General features: G+C 46.1%; 1 protein-coding gene and 1 non-coding gene across 3 annotated transcripts in view; both read left to right on the forward strand.

Annotated features, from left to right (window-relative positions):
* The window catches only part of LOC111138865 (succinate dehydrogenase complex subunit C), a 33,315-nt gene that overhangs the window by 8,797 nt on the left and 4,338 nt on the right, over positions 1–20,180 (forward strand). For both annotated transcript variants that reach the window (XM_022490791.1, XM_022490792.1), the window contains 2 exons: positions 6,789–6,850; positions 19,862–20,025. In XM_022490791.1, coding sequence (XP_022346499.1) covers positions 6,789–6,850; positions 19,862–20,025 — 226 coding nt within the window. The remainder of the gene's footprint in view (positions 1–6,788; positions 6,851–19,861; positions 20,026–20,180) is intronic.
* TRNAK-CUU lies at positions 10,536–10,608 on the forward strand. Its single transcript has one exon. It is a non-coding gene; the product is annotated as a tRNA-Lys (tRNA).

Below are 20,180 nucleotides of genomic sequence, written 5' to 3' on the forward strand. Positions count from 1 at the left end.
TTTATGCATTTTTGGCAGGAACAGCTCTGAAGTGATGCTGTGGTCTTCTCAGTGCATGGGGGTGCGGGGGGTGTAGGGATGGGGGTGTGGGGGTGGGGATGGGGGCTACATGTGATGATTGATCCATTACTGGAGATATTGACTTTTATCTAGTTACAGTGTGTCTGCTTAGGTTTCTCCATGTATAAAGTTCATGAGTACAGATACTGTGTTTATAATCGTTAATTATTTTGTGGTGAGACTTCCTCCCGTCTCCAGTCTATTGATGATACTTACCGTCAGCATTTAGTAGTTATTACTAGGAATCCGTTATTACTGTGGTGGTTGCCAGATTGTACTTTTTCTAATTCCATCATACCCAGTAGATTTATTTACAAGTAAATTAATAAATAAATAGGCTAAAGCTTGCTTTCTTTATCAGTACAGATTTAAGGATTCCTAAAAGGAAAAAATCATGTCTCCTCTACTCTTAGGACACCAACTAAAGGAAAAACAGCACTGTTTCCTCTCTGCTTTCAGCACTTCTGACATCAAATGTGTGGGGGTTTTTCCCACACCAGCCAGTTTCCCAACTCCCTGGATACCAGTTGGGTGTGGAGTAGTTTATTTATGCCACATACTATTAGGAGTTAGTGCAGACCCCACAGGTCAGGGGCTCAGTCCTACAAGACTGTCCCCCACTCCAGATGCCAGTTTGCACATCCTGTGCTTTTGACTGACCAGCTATAAATCACGGGTTCTTTCTACCCCCTCCTCACGTCATATGAGTAGATCAGTAATTTGCTAGAGTTGCTCACACAACTTGGAAACATTTACTTATGTTCACTAGTTACGTTACAGCTGGTACAGATCAACAGCCAGGTACCCTTGTAGGTGCCTATATGTCAGGAACAGTTCCCAGCACAGCAGCTTCTGTCCCCGTGGAGTTGGGATACACCACACTCTTGACATGCGGATATCCTTAGCAACCTGGAAACTCAGACTTCTTCACTTTTGGGATTTTTATGGTAGGCAGGACCAGATATTAACTCAATCTCTAGCCCCTTATCCCTCCCTGGAAAAAGAGGGGGTGGGCCTAAAAGCTGTAATCATGTCTCAGTCTTTCTGGTAACCAACCCCCATCCTGAGTCACCTCATTAAAACAAAGGACACTCTTACCACCCAGGAAATTCCAAGGGATTTAGGAACTGTGTGTCAGGAATCAGGGTCAAAGACCAAATATGAGGACAAAAGCTGTTCCAGCACTCCTCCTGTCACTCCGGAGATTATAAGGGTTTTAGGAGCTCAGTGTCAGGACCCAGGAATGGAGACCGTGTATATACGTGTTTCTTATTACTTCACAGTTCCTGTTTTGCCCAAGGGGTTCCATTGTTACTCTCTTTTGTTTTGGCGTCCAAACTGTCCCATACTCAGCCAGTGGGAGCCCTTCAGGATGGTTCCTCTCCAGTCAAGATCTGGGTGCTAGATGTGCTCATTGCTACCAGGCTTTCGTGGCTTCTAGGCCTTTTCAGTAGGGAGAGCTGGGGTGTATGTGTGTGCAGACCCAGAGGCACAAGTACGTGTGAGTGTACACATGGACACAGGTGCATCTGGTGTCCTCGGAAGTGGCTTTGATAGCTGCTATGCTGGTGTCGGAGAAAATCCCCTCTCGAGCTGCTCCTCAAGCCCCACTGCCCTCCTCTTGGGTTCTTGCCAGGAGGCTGGCCATGTTTTAACCACCTCCACAAATACCACAACCCTTCAGATTTCTTCCAAGCCAGATTCCAGAAATAATTCTGATTGCAGAAATTGGACATTGTACTAAAACAGAAGGAGCCTAATAAGTGATCTTAATCCTTGCAACTTTATGGTAGAGCTTTTTTTAAGAGAAAAGATTTGGGGGGGAGGATTATAATGGGAAGAACTTATATTATTCTAAATCTATATTTAAAGCCCTGGCCTGGGGGGAAGTGGGTGGCTCAGTCGGCTAAGCGTCTGCCTTCAGTTCAGGTCATGATCCCAGGGTCCTGGGATCAAGCCCCATGTCAGGCTCCTGAGCAGGGAGCCTACTTCTCCCTCTCCCTCTGCCCTCCCTCTTCTCGTGTGCTCGCTTGGCGCTCTTTCTCTCTCAAATAACTAAACAAAATCTTAAAAAAAAAGCAAAACTTTATTTTAAAATTTAATTACATCATCAACCACATTGGTTTTCAGAGTGCTCCTTGGGGCTTTGGATATTCTACTAAGCTTCGTAGATAGTTGCTGGAGGCTGGCCAACATGCACATGAAACTGTAGGCCCTGGGCCCCAGGGTAGCCAAAGCAACTTTACTTTGATCTGTTTTACATTTTGCGTTTTTGCATTTCAAGAAAGGTGCTGCTCATACACGCACACAAAGTTCGAAGTCACCTTTGTACCTAATGAGTGAATATCTTCTGCAGTATTTTCATGTGGTTCTCTGCCTATGCTTGTATACCTCTAATATACAAGGGACTCACTACCCCCCTTTTCCAGTTTGGGAACTTCTCTAATTATCAGAAAGACCCTTCTTTCATTGAAGTTGCTGCAACTGACATCTTCTATCCAATGGCTCTGGTTTGACCTTGAATCATACAAAATAAATCTAAGCACACTGTTTATTGATTTTGAATATCTTTTCATATGCTTATTGGCCATGTGCATATCTTCTTTGGAGAACAGAGTATTCAAATCCTATGTTCATTTTTCTTTTTTTTTTTTTTTATAAACATCTTCACACCAATTTTTTTTTTTTTAAAGATTTTATTTATTTATTTGACAGAGATCACAGGTAGGCAGAGAGGCAGGCAGAGAGAGGAAGGGAAGCAGGCTCCCTGCCGAGCAGAGAGCCTGATGCGGGGCTCTATCCCAGGACCCTGGGATCATGACCTGAGCCGAAGGCAGAGGCTTTAACCCACTGAGCCACCCAGGCGCCCCTATGTTCATTTTTCAATTGGGTTGTCTTTTTAAAAAATTTTTTGTTGTGGTAAAACATGCATAGTATAAAACTTGCCATTTTAACCATTTTTAAGTGCACGATTCAGTGGCATTAAACATAGTCACCTTGTACAAACCATCACCACTCTCCATCTCCAGAATCCTTTTATATTCTTTTTTTTTTTTTTTTTTAAGATTTTATTTATTTATTTGACAGAGAGAGAGATCACAAGCAGGCAGAGAGGCAGGCAGAGAGAGAGGAGGAAGCAGGCTCCCTGCTGAGCAGAGAGCCCGATGCGGGGCTCGATCCCAGGACCCTGAGATCATGACCTGAGCTGAAGGCAGCGGCTTAACCCACTGAGCCACCCAGGCGCCCCTCCTTTTATATTCTTAAACTGGAACTCTGTACTCGTTAAACAGTAATTCCCATTCTCCTCTGACCCCAGCCCCAGCCTCTAACCATTCGATTTTCTCTCTCTATAAATCTGACTACTCTTCGTGCCTCATAAAATGGAATCATACAATGCTTGTCCTTTTGTGCCCGCCTTATTTCACTTGGCACAGAGTCTTCAAGGTTCATCCATATCGTAGACTGTGTCAGAAGTCCGCTCCTTTCTGAGGCTGAGTAAATCCTCTCTTATGTGTGTCGCTACGGGTCTGATTACCCGTTCATCCTCACGGGGCCATTGTGTTGTTCCCACCTCTCGGCTCTTGGGAGTAGCGCTGCAGTGAGCATTTGTGTACGAGTACCTCTTTGAGTCCCTGCTTTCAGTTCTTCTGGGTAGATATCCAGTATCGGAACCTAATTGCTGGATCACATGGTAATTCTTTATTTAATTTTTTGAGGAGCCCACTCTACTGTTTTCCACAGGAGCAGTGCTGTTTTATGTTTCCATCAGCAGTGTGCAAGCATTCCACTTTCTCTGCCTCCTTATCAACACTTGTCTTTTGTTGTTTTTAATAACAGCCATCCTAAGGGTGTGGAGGGGTATTGCATTCTAATTTTGATTGTCGTCTCCCTAATGATCGGTGACGCTGAGCCTCTTTTCACACACTAACTGGCCATTTGTGTTTCTTCCTTGGAGAAATGCTTTTTACTCTGTCAGTGGTATTTTTTTTTTAATATTTTATTTATTTATTTGAGAGACAGAGATCACAAGTAGGCAGAGAGGCAGGCAGAGAGAGAGGAGGAAGCAGGCTCCCCGTTGAGCAGAGAGCCCAATGCGGGGTCAATGCGGGGCTCGATCCCAGGACCCTGGGATCATGACCTGAGCCAAAGGCAGAGGTTTAACCCACTGAGCCACCAAGGCACCCCAAAATTAGTACATTTCAAATCATTTATTTGTTGATTGCTCCCAGTGTGCATGATAATCTTTTAGGAGTTGGAAATACAAAGATGAGTAAGATCTTACCTGAGTTCAAAGAGGTCTCATTGTGTCCTGAGAAAAACTTTTCCTGAAGGAAAATTTTAGTGGCTCTTAGTGATTCTCTTTTCTATAGGTGAATTAAAACAATCTTGATTTTCTGTCCTAGACTCTTAACTTATGTTCTACCAGGAAATAGTGGGAACGATCTGCCTTTGCTCTGTGATGTCTAGGCCTCAGCTATAAAATACCAAGGCTGGGGGCGCCTGGGTGGCTCAGTCGTTAAGCGACTGCCTTTGGCTCAGGTCATAATCCCTGGGTCCTGGGATCAAGTCCTGCATCGGGCTCCCTGTTTGGCGGGAAGCCTGCTTTTCCCTCTCTCACTCCCTGTGCTTGTGTTCTCTCTCTCACTGTGTCTCTCTCTCTGTCAAATAAATAAATAAAAATCTTTAAAAAATAAAAAACTCCACCAAGGCTGGGGCTGAATTAATCTGAAGATCCATTTACTCACATGGCTTGGGTTCATTCTGGCTGTTAGGGGTGCCGTCCTTTAACCCCCGCCTGAGCCTTCCTACCCGAGCTCTCCACACGGGGCTGTTTGGGCTTCCTCACAGCCTGCGAGGGTGTGATTTGGAAGTCACGCGGTGTCACTTCTGCTACATTCTCTTTCTTGAAGCCATCAGTCCTGACGTCCTGCCCAGGTTCCTGGGGCTCAGCACTTAACGTGCCTGCTAAGGAGTGACAAGACTCTAGAAGGCCATGCAGGACTGGATCTGGTACTGTGGTTGTTCAGGAAATAAAATCTCCTTTACCTATTCAGCACCCAGCTGACCCAGGCTGTGGCTATAACCATTTTTTGAAAATTAGGGTCACGTTTGACTCGAGCAGTTTCTTGTCTCACCCCCATTTTTCTGCTTCAGTATTTCTGAATGTCCAGAGCTGTGCGCACGCGTCATCTGGTAGACCTTCCAGTCATGGGATTTCATTTGCTGGCCGTGAGCCCTAAGTCCATTTGGAATGCTAAGCAGTGTCTTACAACTTCCCCACCTCTGTTTTTTTCAGTTCTCTCAAATCAATATTTGTTCTGTCTTTTTCAGTCTGATAATCATTCTCTTTGACAAATAAAATAGTTGAGCAATCTGCTTTGTACTCTGTCATCTATTAACATAAAATTGTCCATCCCGGTTAGGAGGCTTGCTTTCCCTGAATACAATTTTAAAAGCCCCTTTTTGTTGTCCTTGACATTTTTGCAAGCCTCAGCTCATTCTGGGTTTTAGTCTCCTGATTTATCTAACCAAATTCTGTCATTGTTCTCCACTTGTCCTTTGTTATGTGGCTCTTCTTCCGCCTTTTATATTTATCCTGTTAAGTCTGAGTTAAGCAGAGTGGTGTCTAGCCAGTTTTTTGGGGTTTCTTTAGCCATTACTCCTTTCTTACTGTGACCATTTTCATTACATAGTTAGAATTTCTTTCCGAGATTTTTTTCAGCCTACTTGAGTAGCTTCCTGTTAGAGTTGTGAAAATATGGTCTGATTATGTTCAGCATTTCCTCTCTAAGCTGAGTTTCCAGGATCAATGTTAACTTTATCCAAAGACTCCCGTTCTTTCCATTTCACTAAACAGTCCTCTCGAGCATGAGAACTAGGTCCAGAATATAGCAGTGTTAATTGTCCTTCTATGGAAATGCTCTGGCAAATTAATGATTCAGAACATGATTTGATGACAAAGTATTTCAAAACGACGATGGATTAAGAAATGTTTACTAAATCCAGGAAAACTAGATTTAAAAATCTGGGATAGTAAGTTTATTAGGGAATAAATGATATGCTCACTGTGAATATTTACGGGCACATAATAAGAAGGAGTTCAAGGGTGACTGTATATTCTATGAAACTTGATCAACAGAACTCACTTCGTGTTCCTTTGACTTCAGTCACATGACTGGTACACAGAAGGATCCAGGTGGTTGTGTTCTAGTGATTATTTTCTAACTAGACACAACTATAATTGGTGTCTTTGACCCACTCATGTCGTTTCTTCTTATGAAAGGAGGAGTTAGAGTTGTGATTGATCCCGTCTGGTAAAAGGAGGGATGCCTCTCCTGAAGTTAATCACTAGAAAGTGGAAACACAAGAATGCAAAAGCTGTTCTTGTTTTTATGTGTGAATAGTACCTGTTTCCAGAGTGGTTCACATTCTCTTCGCCAAAATGGAGTCTCTGTTGTGGTATCATATTTTCCTTTTTTTATATTTATTTTATTTTTTTTTAAAGATTTTATGTATTTATTTGACACAGAAAGAGATCGCAAGTAGCAGAGACGCAGGCAGAGAGAGAGGGGGAAGCAGGCTCCCCACTGAGGAGAGAGCCCGACGCAGGGCTCAATCCCAGGACCCTGAGATCATGACCTGAGCCAAAGGCAGAGGCTTAACCCACTGAGCCACCCAGGTGTCCCATATTTTCCTTTTTATAATTGCCTTTGTGTATTTCTTTGCAGCTGGTCTCTTCCCATGGCGATGTCCATTTGCCACCGTGGTACTGGCGTGGCCTTGAGTGCAGGTATGTACATGGGTACTTATGCACACATGCATAAGTGGGTGCGCATGCACGCGCACACACACACACACACACACACACACACACACACACACACTTCGAAGAACTTTGCTGTTTCCGTGGCTCTTGGTGCAGCCTCCTCTACAAATCAGCAACTTGATTTAGAGAAAAGGATGAGTCCTTTTAAGCTTATTGTTCATTCCTTTAACAATTCACTCTGGGTTCCCACTGTGCTCAGGTTCTGTTCTTAGCCAGTTTTTTTGGTCTCAAACTCACAACCCTGAGATTAAGAGTTGCGTGGTCTTCCGAGTGATCCCGCTGGGTGCCCCTACTTAGCCAGTTTTTAAGTCACCCTAGCACATCCTGATGTTGTACTTATTGAAGTCACAGAGAGCAGAGCTAGAAATGTCATAGAGATGGGCTGGCCGGCTAAACATTGACCAGACACGGTCCAAGATTAGTCATCAACCTCATTCTTCCGGAAAGTCAGTTTTAGCACCCATTCTTTGTTACTTAGAATTAATCGGACCCCAAAAGATGAAGTCAGTCTCCAGTCTCACAAAATCTTGGTTTCCAGCCCAGAATGTCTATTTATTTCCTTACGCACGATGACTTGTATGCTGGTCTCCGTGCGTCCAGTTCAGGTAGTGACGTCTGTTACAGGTAGGAGGTATGCGGGTCATCGTCAGGTTTTGGGATCTGATGTGCCTTTCCACAATAGAGAGACACTTTCCAAGAGGATCAGCTATATTTCAGATTTTTCCCTGGCTTGTCCTGGAGTCATGGACATATTTCTGTTTTCTCTGTTATTCTTCAGGGCCTTCCTGGGCTCCTGTAGACTCTTTTTACTGAAGTGGTCATCGGCAGGACTGGGGGCTCAAGTGGAGGGACCCTGTATTCAGGGAGCTGCTGCTGAGACCCCGGCAGAAGTGATCGAACACTGCGCCTGTGCCATTCACACTCAGATTTGCTTTGTTAATTGTAAAGTAGGATAGGACGCCTACCTAAGACCTGATGTTGTCACTGCTATGTTGTCATCCCTTCGGTTGGTGACGGGAGCCCAGGTAGAAGGATGATTGATGTTGCCTGGGAATCTGTAGTTTCTGGTTTTCAACACACCAGGACTGAAGTGATACGATACGTTTCAAGATGAGGCTCTTCTAGTGCTCGCTTCAGCAGCACATACACTAAAATCAAGATGAGGATCTTCTAGTGGGAAGTTCATAGTTGCCCTTTTTCTGCTTGTTCAGGATCTTCTCATTGTGAGTCTGATGACCCAGGCTTACTTGGTGGTACCCATGAGCATGTTTAATCCTAAAAGTCATTGGAAGAACATGAGTAGTTTATTAGGCTTTAGTTCTCCCCACCTTTTTCTTTTTTAAGATTTTATTTCTTTATTTGAGAGAGAGAGGGAATGGAGCAGGGAGCCCGACATGGGATTCAGTCCTGGGACTCCGGGATCAGGACCTGAGCTGAAGGCAGATGCTTAATGGACTGAGCCATCCAGGCGCCCCAGATTGCCTTTTTATGCCCGTGTATTTATTACTGTTGAAGGAGAAAGGGGATAGCGGCTCTCTCGTAGACTATAATGACAAGTATTACTTCGTCAAACATAGCTAAAGTTGATATTTTTTTCACAAGTGTGCTTAATAATCATACATGTTTTCTATTTTTACCCCCTTGAATGATCTTGTGTTCATCAGTGTGTATTTGTTTTTTCCCTAACCTTGACCCCTAATCCTGTAATGGAACATAGTGGCTGTTGTTTACATGTGGTAGTAGCTCTCATGTTTCCCTCAAATGCTAAAGGGCCATTCAGAACTGGACGGAAACCGGGTTTTGCTAAATGGATGACACGGGCAGCGCCCTGCACCTCGGCTCATTCCTCATGAACTGAGCACATTAATAAGGCCTATACCGGAATTGTTGGAATTTCAGGAAAGTATACTTTGGATGATGACTTGTGAGAACAGGGGTGAGAAGCCCGATAAATTGAACAGTAACAAGTCTCTTAGAAGATGATGTGCACTGGACCAAATGATCAGAAGAATTAGATCATTTGGCCTTAAATGAAGTCAGTCCCAGCAGATGTAATCTTTGCATTCTTGTGGCTCTCCTCCAATCTCTTCTTGATGTAACAGTAGGAAAAACAAAAACCTTATGAAAATAAATTGAATCATGTCATGCTTAGAATCATCCTATTACTGTATTTGCCTTTTGCACTTAGATTAAAATTCAAATCTCCCCGGAGCCAGAAAGTGCGCTGCCTGATCTGGCCTCGTCGAGCTCATCTCTGCCTGGCCTCCCCTTACTCTGCTCTGCCACCCTGGTCTTTGAATTCCTTTGAACGAGCAAAACTCTTTCTCACCCAGAGCCACTGCGTGTTTTATTCCCTCAGTCTGAAATGTCTGTCCCTACCCTTTGCCGCGGTGTGGTTAGTTCCTTCTCATCCTTTAGATCGAACTGAATTGCCCACTTTGACAGTACTTTGCTTACCGCCATCTCTGAAGGAGTTTCTCGTTCTAGTTCTTTTGTCCATTTTCTGTTTTCACAGCAGTGTTCCTTCATAGTTCTTACTGCATTGCTGGTTTCTTTGGAGCTTTTATTGCATATTTATAATTATTTCATTTGTTTATAAATCTGTCTCTTTTATGAGCCTGCAGACTCTTCAGAGAGAAGGGACTATGTCTTTTTTACCATTTCTATCTTCTAGCGAGCACTCAGTAGGTGCTTGGGTCTCTCTTTACTAAATGAATATACCCATCTCAGTCATTTTGCTCATGGCGGTTATTTCAGAGCTGTTCATTCTTCCTGCTTTCTAATTAGTTTTCTGCTACGCTTTAGAAGTTAGACAGTGATAGTAGGATCCCCTACCCTCGAGGGCAGAGGAGTCCAAGGAGAAAGACAAATAAACATTTATGATGCACTATGGTAACCTTTTTTGAAGATCTATTTACTTATTTTAGAGAGGGAGAAAGGGAGAGAGAGCACAGTGCGGAAGGGCAGAGGGAGAGGGATAAGAATCTTTTTTTTTTTTTTTTTAAAGATTTTATTTATTTATTTGACAGAGATCACAAGTAGGCAGAGAGAGAGGGGGAAGCAGGCTCCCTGCTGAACAGAGAGCCCGATGTGGCGCTCGATCCCAGGACCCTGGGATCATGACCTGAGCCGAAGGCAGAGGCGTTATTTAACCCACTGAGCCACCCAGGCGCCCTGAGGGATAAGAATCTTAAGCAGACTCTGCGCTGAGCACGGAGTCCACGTGGGGCTGGCTGTGGGGCTTGATCCCATGACCCTGAGATCACGACCTGAGCCAAAATCAAGAGTTGGATGCCCAAGCGACTGCACTACGCAGGCAGCCCTGTGAGAACTTTTTAATAGAGATGTGGGATCCCTGAGGAGAGACCATCCCTGAAGGAGTTGGAGAGCTTGAAAGAAGGATGAGTAGGAGAGTTCACGAAGAGGAGGTAGAGGACGCAGTCAACGGAGAAACTACCTCATGCAAAGGCCTAGGGCTTGGGAAGCACCCAGAGTCACTGGATGGTGATGACAGGGTCTGGCTATGGGAACAGTGGCAGAAGGAAGGGCTGGAAAGTGTGCCAAACAGTAAAGGACTTTGCCCCACAGAGAAGTTGGAACTTAATCCTGTCGACCGTTGGAAGTCATAAAAGGTTCCTGTTCTCGGGGCGCCTGGCTGGCTAAGTTGGTAGAGCACACGACTCTTGATCTTGGGGTCATGGGTTCAAGCCCCACACTGGGCATAGAGCTGACATTAAAACAGACAAACAGAAGCTTCCTGTTCTCGTATGCGGCAGCAGTGGAACAAGCCTCCAGGACAAATCCACGGCGAGGTGTTCTTCCGGCCGAGAGACTCTGCGGCCGATAGATAAACTCTAAAAAGCGTGTTGAGCCAAAAAGTTTGATGACACTACTTTGACTTTAGAGTAGAGTTTAGTGAAAAAGAACTTTATAGGGCACCTGGGTGGTTCCGTTGGTTAAGCATCTGACTCTTGACTTTGGCTCAAGTCACCGTCTCAGGGTTGTGAGAGCGAGCCCCACATCAGGCTCTGTGCTGGGTGTGGAGTCTGCTTAAGATTCTCTCTCTCCCCCTCGGCCCCTCCCCCTTCTAAAAAAAAAAGAAAAAGAACTTAATAAACAGTCCTTCAGGGGTGCCTGGGTGGCTCAGTGGGTTAAACCTCTGCCTTTGGCTCAGGTCATGATCTCAGGGTCCTGGGATCAAGCCCCTCATTGGGCTCTCTGCTCAGCGGGGATCCTGCTTCCTCCTCTCTCTCTTGTGATCTTTCTTTCTCTGTCAAATAAATAAATAAAATCTTAAAAAAAAAAAAAGAACAGTCCTTTAAAACATGGAAAGAGATGGCCAATAACGTCCTTTACTTGGGAGCTGTAGGGATTAAAATACTAGTGATTTTACCTGGTGACCAATGGTGTAATAGTCTAGATAAAACCCGGTGACCACCTTGAGAACAGCAGGGGGCTGAGCTGCACTGAGTGAAGCTTGGTGGGGGGCAGTGACCAAGATGTGCCATCATACAGCAGTAAAAACAGAGTTTAGAAAAAGCACAGGTGGATGCTAATGGAAGGTCTTTTAGAGGAATGCAGCTATAAATGAAGTATACAGTGATCTCGAGTGGGTATAAGGATGGTCCTGAATGTTTTGGATGGTTGTAAAAAACAGGTCAGTTTAGAGAATCAGCCCTTCAGTGAGAGATGGCCCGGATGCATAGCCAGACCTGCTCAGGCAGTCAGCTGCTTTTCTAGAAAAGCCACAGGCCTTACAGATTTATAAAGGAACTAATGGAACTCCAGAATGACTGCTTTTTCTTCTGGGCTTGTCATGAGATGGGACATTAGTCACTGCTTCTCAGATGTGTTAGAAATCCTGGTCATTGAGGCAATGGAGAGAAAGTAACAAACTTTGGAGTGAGGCAGGTCTGGGTTCAGTTCCCACTAGGTCACTAAGCAGCTAAGCAGCTGCTAGATGCGCACTTCCTTTTCTGCTTGTAATAATGCCTAGTTAGGACTGTGAGAGCTACACACTAGACCTAAAGTTCTGGCTACAAATCTGAGCCCTTCCTCGGGTTTGCTGATTTGCTAGACTAGCTCACCAGAGATCATGACCACACTGGACTCACATTTACTGATTTTGTAAATGAAGGCTGGAACTCAGGACGGTCAAATGCAAGAGAAATGTAGGGCAAGGTAGAGGGGGAGAGGGGGGCTGTCCGCGGAGCTCCCATGCCATTTCTGGTGTTAAGTAACACCCAACTGCAGCTGAGTAGATACGAAGATCTAATTGGTCTTATTTCTTGTTCGGAATGGGCAGCTGCCCATCTAGCGAGGAGGGGGATGCTTTGCTGAGCTAAACAGAAGAAGTTTTTGAAGATAGAGAGAAGGCTTAAGGACAACAACAAAAAACAGGGGCACCAGGCGGCTCAGTCATGCGGCTCTTGATCTTGGGGTTGTGAGTTCAAGGCCCATGTTGGATGTAGGGATTAGCTAAAATCTTTTAAAAAAGAAAGGGGGAAGAAAAGAAGGAAAGAAAGGAATTTATTAGCAAGGAATGCATTGTTCAGGCAGCGCTGTCCAAAGGGGAGTGGAAGGTATGAGTCAGGACATGTCCTAGCGTTGAGCAGGAAGTCCGTGTTGACTGTTAAAGGTCACACTCCTGCAGAGCTGAAACTGCAGTTAGGTGAGGCATTAAGTTAAGTTTGCTGATGTGGCCTAGGTATCACCGGGTTAGGCCTGTGGTTTCTTGTAGCACCACCCTGTCGGCACCTTGCTATGTTCAACCCTCGAGAGCTGTCCAAACCCTGTCGTTCGGGGGTTTTAGGGAGGTTTCCTCATCTAGGCGCATTGCTTAAATCATTGGCGCGCTGCCGGTTAGCCAGATCACTGGCCGCGAGGGGGTATCTGGGGAGTGGGGACGAGGAGGAGGAGGAGCTGGGGACGAAAGTTCCAGCCCTCAGTCATGCCTTGGTCTCTCTGGCAACAGGCCCCATCCTGAAGCCATCCAGAGGGCCCCAGCCCCCAGTCATCCCAATAGCATACCAAGGGCACCCCTGATCACTCTAGAGGTTCTGTAGGTTTCAGGATCTGTGTGCTGAAGGAGCTGGAGAAAAAGACCAAATGCATATTTCTTAGCATATCACATTGTTGAGCAAGGAATATCAACCAGTTAATTCAGTCAGAAGTGACCAAAGCTTTCCTCATTACAAGTGAAAAATACCTGAGAGGAAACCAAGTATGCAATTTCCTAAACTCTGCTCTGATGTCTAGGATATGGGGAGGCAGGCAGTACAACCTCTTACAGCCTCAGCCCCCAGCAGGGTCCCTCCAACAGCTAAACAGTGTAAACGGGGACACAAAGCCACTGAAGCTCTCCCATCGAATTGCCAAGACAAATCAAACGGTGCTTTCGCCCGGCTGCCAGCACGGGCTCCAGCCTCCCCACAGACGAGTGCTGTGTGCAGCACGGGTAGGGCGTTGGGAAGTCCTGCGGCTGCTTCCGGGAGCCGCCAGAGCTCTGACACTTCTTCCCAGCAAGCCCCTGCAGATGTCACTGCAAGTGACGATGAAAACACGTGAAGGAACCTCAGTGGGGCTGTCCAAGTGGTGATTAAAACTCGGGTGACGGCGCCCGATTGCTCGCTTAGCTGAAGTGTCCTCACACTAATCTCACCGTGTTAAGTCGTGCCTGTGGCTGCCCTGCAGTCTGGGGGCCGGGGGAGGGAGGTTCCTGCCCTGAGAGGAAGAAAACAGTTCTGAGACACATTTTCTCCTCTGGGGACCGTCAGTCTTACCAAGCCGTGTCATCTTGGTAACGTGAGGACGGAACTGTCGCACTTTTGAAGCAGGAGAGGCTGAGAACGAGGTTTTCAACTGCAAATGATCAGACATGTTCTGGGTGTTACAGAATTAAATATTCCAGGCATTATGTAAATCGCAATCGCCACGGGGCCTGTATCAGGAACTTCATCTCTAGTACTTATTCTCACGGTCTGAACGAGGCGTTGATAATAAGCAGAAGAGGAAGTGAGGAGACAGTAGCTGGTCAGTGACAGGAGTGGGAGCTGAACTCACATCGCCTTTCCCCGGATGTGGCGTGCTCACCACCTTCCACACCGCCTCAGTGACCAGGAGAGTCCTGACGCGTACATACCACAGCACACCTGAGAATCAGTGACAAGTGGCCCATCTCATGAAAAGCTCAGAAGAACAAAACAGCCACTTCGGAGTTCCACTGGTTCCTTTATAAGTCTGTATGGAGGCCTTTAGCTTTTCCAGAAGAGAAGCTGACTGCCTGAGCCGCAGGCTGGCCTGTGCGTTCACGCGGGCTCTCACTGAAGGGCCGAGTCCTCAGCCCGGCCCGTGTGGAACAGGAAATGATGTTGCTGATCCAGTCCGACGCTCAGGGTCGGGTGTGTTGTTCTGTATCCAATGGTGTATACATCTCATTAGTAAATAATTGTGGTTATTTAAGAGTGAAGTTTTAAAAAATTTTTTCCATTATGTGGATGATTTTTTTTTCCCCAATGGCTACTCAGTTGTTAGGACATAAATACTTGAGTTGCTTGAATAGAATTACTTAAGAAACAAAACTGCCAGGTGTTTCTTTTGGCTTAGGGGTACCCTGAGAAAAAAAATAACTGAAAACACAGAGGCACCAAACTAGCCGAACTGAGCTAGTTTGAGATTTGGGAAAAAGAGGACCTGAGAGGATTCCAGGATCTTTGGCAGTCCGGACAGATAGGAGGTTAGGGGGCCCCTCCACTGTTCTTTGAATTTCAGGGCAAACCCGCAGCTCCGAAACTTCAAGAGCCACACGAGGGCCTTAGCTGACCAGACATACTTAGCGCCAATCTGCCCCTGAAGTCACGGCAGTCAGACCACTGAGTCCCAGGGAAGGCTGTTCATAGCAACACCAACCCCTAGAAGACAGACTGGTAGACTGGTAGGACTGCCTCGTCTTAGAATAATACACCCATCCTTTAGGATAACCTTCCAGAGTTAAAACTGGTAGAAATCCCAGGATGTGACCAGCAGCATCTAAAGCTTTTGCTTCTATGAATGTTAAGGAATTTCGTCAATTAGTTAAATCAATTCAAAAGCAAACCACTATCTCCAAAATAAATCAGATATGCTCGACACCTTGCCACTACACCCGTTTTTTCAAGAGACTTAACAGTTTTGAGTCAGAAGTTTATAGGTGCTTACAACAAAAGTGTGGTGTTCGTGGAAAGAATCTGAGTTTGTGTGTTCAAATCCCAGCCCACTCACTTAATGCTCAGTAAACTCGGATACGCTTCTTAATGTTTCTGAACCTCATTTGTTCTGCTGTTTGTGAACAAAATTAGCTGCTACTAATTTTTCAGATTGTTAAGATTAAATAATTATGTAAAATTTAAGTAAATGGGGGCTTTAGCAATAAACATTTGAAATAGGTGTTATTTTTCTGACGGGTTGGGTACTTCAAAATATAAAATGACAGTGTCTCTGGATGTATGTGAAATGGTTGGCTCGGAGCAGCGGCATTACGGGGACTTCTCTAAACCATACATTTCTGTAATGCCTAGTTCTTTGCAGTGTTTTTGTAACCAGAAAAGATAAATGGCTGTGGGAGGTCAAGGAGATCTGGGGATCATTACACAAGTTCCAGGCCAGATGTAAGTAGGAGAGAGACCGTACTGGCTGGCTGCCTCTGTTCTTTCCAGAAAGGCCCTACACAACACTTCTGACCCCAATGCCTGTTTTTCCCATTAACAGCTCTTCCAGCTCTCCAGACACCAGCTGGCCCCCTCCAGTGCGGCGCTCATGCTCACGGCTCAGAGTTAGTACGGACCCCGCAGGCTGAGGGCGAGAGATGGACCCCTGCAGTCTCAGTCCCAGGTCCCACGTGGCCAGCTGTGCTTCTTGACCCAGTAGCGTTGAGAACCCACTTTGTGTTGCTCTCCGTGTGCAGTGCCGAGCTTCGAGCGATGAGGAGCCTTGCCCCCACCTCCCCGGTCGCCCTAGGCACACTTCAGACTTCACTCATCGCTTACATGCAGGGAACCCTTAGATCTGGGTCTTTAAGCCAGAGCCCGGCTAGCTTTAGGCCCTCACCCAGCTGCTCACGGCGTATCCTAACGTGCTGTTCCCGGGGGACCTCCAACCTAGCAGAGCTCTCAGCTGATCGACATCAGTCCCCGGGCTATGTCCTCAGACGAAAACCGAAACTACAGCAGCCTGCATTTCCTTCGCTCGATGTGCGGCTTCTGGGCATTATCTAGTCAGTAGCCCCTGCGAACCACCATCCTTAACTTACCTCATTTACCCCACGTCCCCAAATTTTGCCACATTTTCCATTCTTTATTCTCCCTGTCACTCTCGGGTTGAGCCATCACCTTCATCCACAGCGTCCTAATCCGACTTCCTGCCTCCCCTGACCCCTCATCCACGCGCTGTTGCTACCAAGTTGACCTTTTCACAGGGTGTATCTGTCCGCATCACTGTCCAGTCTGAAGCTGGTAAGGATTTATCCGTCCCATTTGGAATGGCAGTATTTGACCAAGTAACCATCCCCTCCTGAGGCCACAGCAGCTCACTGCTTCCATATAGGATACAGACTATGACTCCTTCAAAAGGATACAGACTATAACACCTTTCAAAAAAAATTTCAGGGATCCAGTATATTGATTTGACAACTGTATTCATTACTGAGGGCTCAGGATAAGTGAAGTCACCACATGTCACCATACAGTGGCATTACAGTATGACCAGCTGTGTTCCCTGTGCTGTACTTTTCATCTCTGTGATTTGCTTATTTCATAACTGAAAGTTTGTGCATCTTAATCCCATTTTTGTATTTCTGCTCTGCACCCCCCCCCCCCGCCCCAGCAGCCATGAGCTTGTTCTCCGTGTTTGAGAGCCCACTTACTTGTTTAGTTTCTTAGAGTCCACATGTAAGGGAAATCATTCGTTTTTTATCCTTTTCTTTTTTTTTTTTTTTTTTTTTTAAGATTTTTATTTATTTATTTGAGAGACAGAGATCACAAGTAGGCAGAGAGGCAGGCAGAGAGAGAGGAGGAAGCAGTCTCCCTGCTGAGCAGAGAGCCCGAGGCGGGGCTCGATCCCAGGACTCTGGGATCATGACCTGAGCCGAAGGCAGAGGCTTTAACCCACTGAGCCACCCCGGCGCCCCTCTTTTTTTTTTTTTTAAGATTTTATTTATTTTTGAGAGACAATACCAGCAAAGGTGTTGTGGGGGGAGGGGCAGAGGGAGAGGCAGACCCCACACTGAGCAGGGAGCCTTCTGTGGGAGTCAGTCCCAGGACCCTGGAATCGACCTGAGCGGAAGGCAGATGCTTAACCAGCTGAACCACCCAGGCACCCGGCACTTGTGTTTTTCTAGCTGACGTACTTCACATAACATAATACCCGCTCGGCCCATCCGTGTTCTCGCAGATGGCCGGATCTCACTCTTAACGCCGGAGTGATACTCTGCCGTGTACATCTGCCACATCCTTGTCCATCCACCTGCTGATGGACACTTGGGCTGCTTCCATGTCTTCTGTTGTAAATAATGTTGCCAGAAACATAGGGGATTAGTGCTTTTGTTGTTTCTTTGTGTGTTTGTTTGTTTTTAGTAATCTCTACACCCAGCATGGGGCTTGAACTCACGACCCTGAGATCAAGAGTCATGCTCCTCCAGTTGACTCAGGCAGGCGCCCCGAATTAGTATTTTTGTTTTCTTTGGGTAAATATCCGGTAGTGGAACTAACTGGATCCTATGGTATTTCTGTTTTTAATTTTTTGAGGAACCTCCATACTGTTTCCCACAGTATTTGCACCCATTTACATTCCCGTCACCGGTGTACAAGGGTCAGATTTTTTCTTCACATTCTTGCCAGCACTTGGTATTTCTTCTCTCTCTCTTTTTTTTTTTTTTTAAGATTTTATTTATTTATTTGACAGAGATCACAAATAGGCAGAGAGCCGCAGAGAGAGGGCGGGAGGGGTGGGGAAGCAGGCTCCCTGCTGAGCAGAGGAGCCCGATGTGGGGCTCGATCCCAGGACCCTGAGATCATGACCTGAGCCGAAGGCGGAGGCTTAACCCACTGAGCCATCCAGGCGCCCCTAATTCTATTAACGCTTTGAGAAACTGCCCGATTGTTTTCCAGAGTGGCTGTAGCATTTTACCTTCCTGTCAGCAATGAGTGTGATCCCAGTTGCTCTACATCCTTGCCAACACTTGTTATTATCTGTCTTTTTATATTTATATGTTATTAAAATAAATCAGACATATTCAAGGGGCATCTGGGTGGCTCGGTTGGTTAAGCGTCTGACTTGATTTTGGCTCAGGTCGTGATATTGGGGTCGTGAGATTGAGCCCGGCCCTGGGCTCCATGCTAGGCTTAAGATTCTCTCTCTTCTTTTCCCTCTGCCCCACCCCCCTGCTGGCCAGCTTGCTCAGTCTCTCTCTGTCTAAGAAAAAAAATTAACCGCATTTGGTATTTGTACAAACGCGTATGTCTTATATACATGCACATAATTTTGTATTTAGGTATAACGTCCTAGTAGGTGTGAAGTCGCTTCTCTTCATGGTTTGTTTGTTTGTTGGAAAGATTTTATTTATTTATTTGAGAGAGAGGGAGAGTACAGAGGGACAGTGAGAGGGAGAAGCAGATTCCCCACTGAGCAGAGAGCCCGATACGGGACTCGATCCCAAGACCCCGGGATCATGACCTGAGCCAAAGGCAGACGCTCAACCCACGGAGTCCCCAGGCGCTCTTTCTTCGTGGTTTGGATTCGCATTTCCCTAATGGCTAGTGGTGTCGAGCATCTGTTCACGTACTTGTTGGCCACTTATTTATCTGTGTTTGGAGAGAGACATGTTTAGATCCTTCGTCCATTTTCAGTTGGGTTGTCTTTTCATTATTGAGTTGTAAGAGGCTTTAGTATATTCTGGGTACAGGTCCCTTACGGACGTATGATCTGCAAATATTTTCTCTCTCCTTATATTGTGTTTTTAGTTTTTTTTCCTAGCTTGAGCATAGTTGGCGCTCAGCGTCCCGTCGGTTTCGGGTGTGCGATGTACTGGCTGAGCAAATCTGCGTTGTGCTGTGCTCAGCACAGTCGCCGCTGCCGTCTGTCCCCATGCTCGCGCTTACCCTGCCATTGACCGCGTTCCCTGTGCTGTGCCTGGTGCTCAGCTTTTCACGTTCTTAGTGGCATTGTTTGCAGCACAAAAAGTTTTAATATCGGTAAAGTCCAGTTTCTTCTTTTGTCATGATGGTTTCGGCCTCAAAACTAAGAAGCCAATGCCTAATCTCGGGTCTCGAAGATGGACTCCTGTGGTTTCTCCTCAGCATTTTAGTGATTAGCTGTTACGTTTAGGTCTTTGATCCATTTTGCGTTACATCGTGTGTGTGTGTGTGTGGTGTAGAGATTTATTTATTTATTTATTTTTAAAAAGATTTTATTTATTTATTTGACAGAAATCACAAGTAGGCAGAGAGAGAGGAGGAAGTAGGCTCCCCGCCAAGCAGAGAGCCCGATGCGGGGCTCGATCCCAGGACCCTGGGATCACGACCTGAGCTGAAGGCAGAGGCTTTAACCCACTGAGCCACCCAGGCGCCCCTGGTGTAGAGATTTAAAATTCTTTCTCAGTCTTTACCTTGGGCTGAATAGACTGATCGTACTTTTTCTAACGAGTTATAATGTTAAGTTATAGTCAGAAGGTGACTTCTGCGGCTGCAGGTGGAGTCTTTGTAGAGAGGAATGCTGAAAGGAGGAATGTTATGCTAACCTGTGCGGCAGGTTCAAGAGATTAGGGTCAGGACCCAAGCACCTACCTCCCGCTGCAGACGTGAACATGAGTTTCCATCTTCCCCATTTCACAGTGGGGTCAGAATCTTATGGGGCCCCAGGTCCTGACAGAGAACCCAGTTCTTTGTGTCGCAGTAGTGCTAGCTGCTGGACAGCTGTAATGCCCTTACTTGGTTCTCTCCTCAGGTGTCTCTCTCTTTGGCTTGTCGGCCCTGTTGATCCCTGGGAACTTTGAGTCTCATTTGGAGCTTGTGAAGTCCCTGTCTCTGGGGCCATCTCTGATCTACACGGCCAAGTTTGCACTTGTCTTCCCTCTCATGTATCACACCTGGAATGGGATCCGACACTTGGTAAGTTAATGGTTGGTTTATGCATCTTCTGGGTGAGGGGAGTGTAGGGGAGTGTAGGAGTCTCCTGCATTGTCTGGGTTCAGTGCCACCCCTGAAGTTCGTTGTCTGGACCTCTCCTAGGGGCTCCAGGGGAGAGCTCAACTGGACCCGCGCAC

This window comes from Enhydra lutris, unplaced genomic scaffold (assembly GCF_002288905.1).
Source record: "Enhydra lutris kenyoni isolate GAN:26980312 unplaced genomic scaffold, ASM228890v2 scaffoldscaffold94, whole genome shotgun sequence".
NCBI lineage: Eukaryota > Metazoa > Chordata > Mammalia > Carnivora > Mustelidae > Enhydra > Enhydra lutris.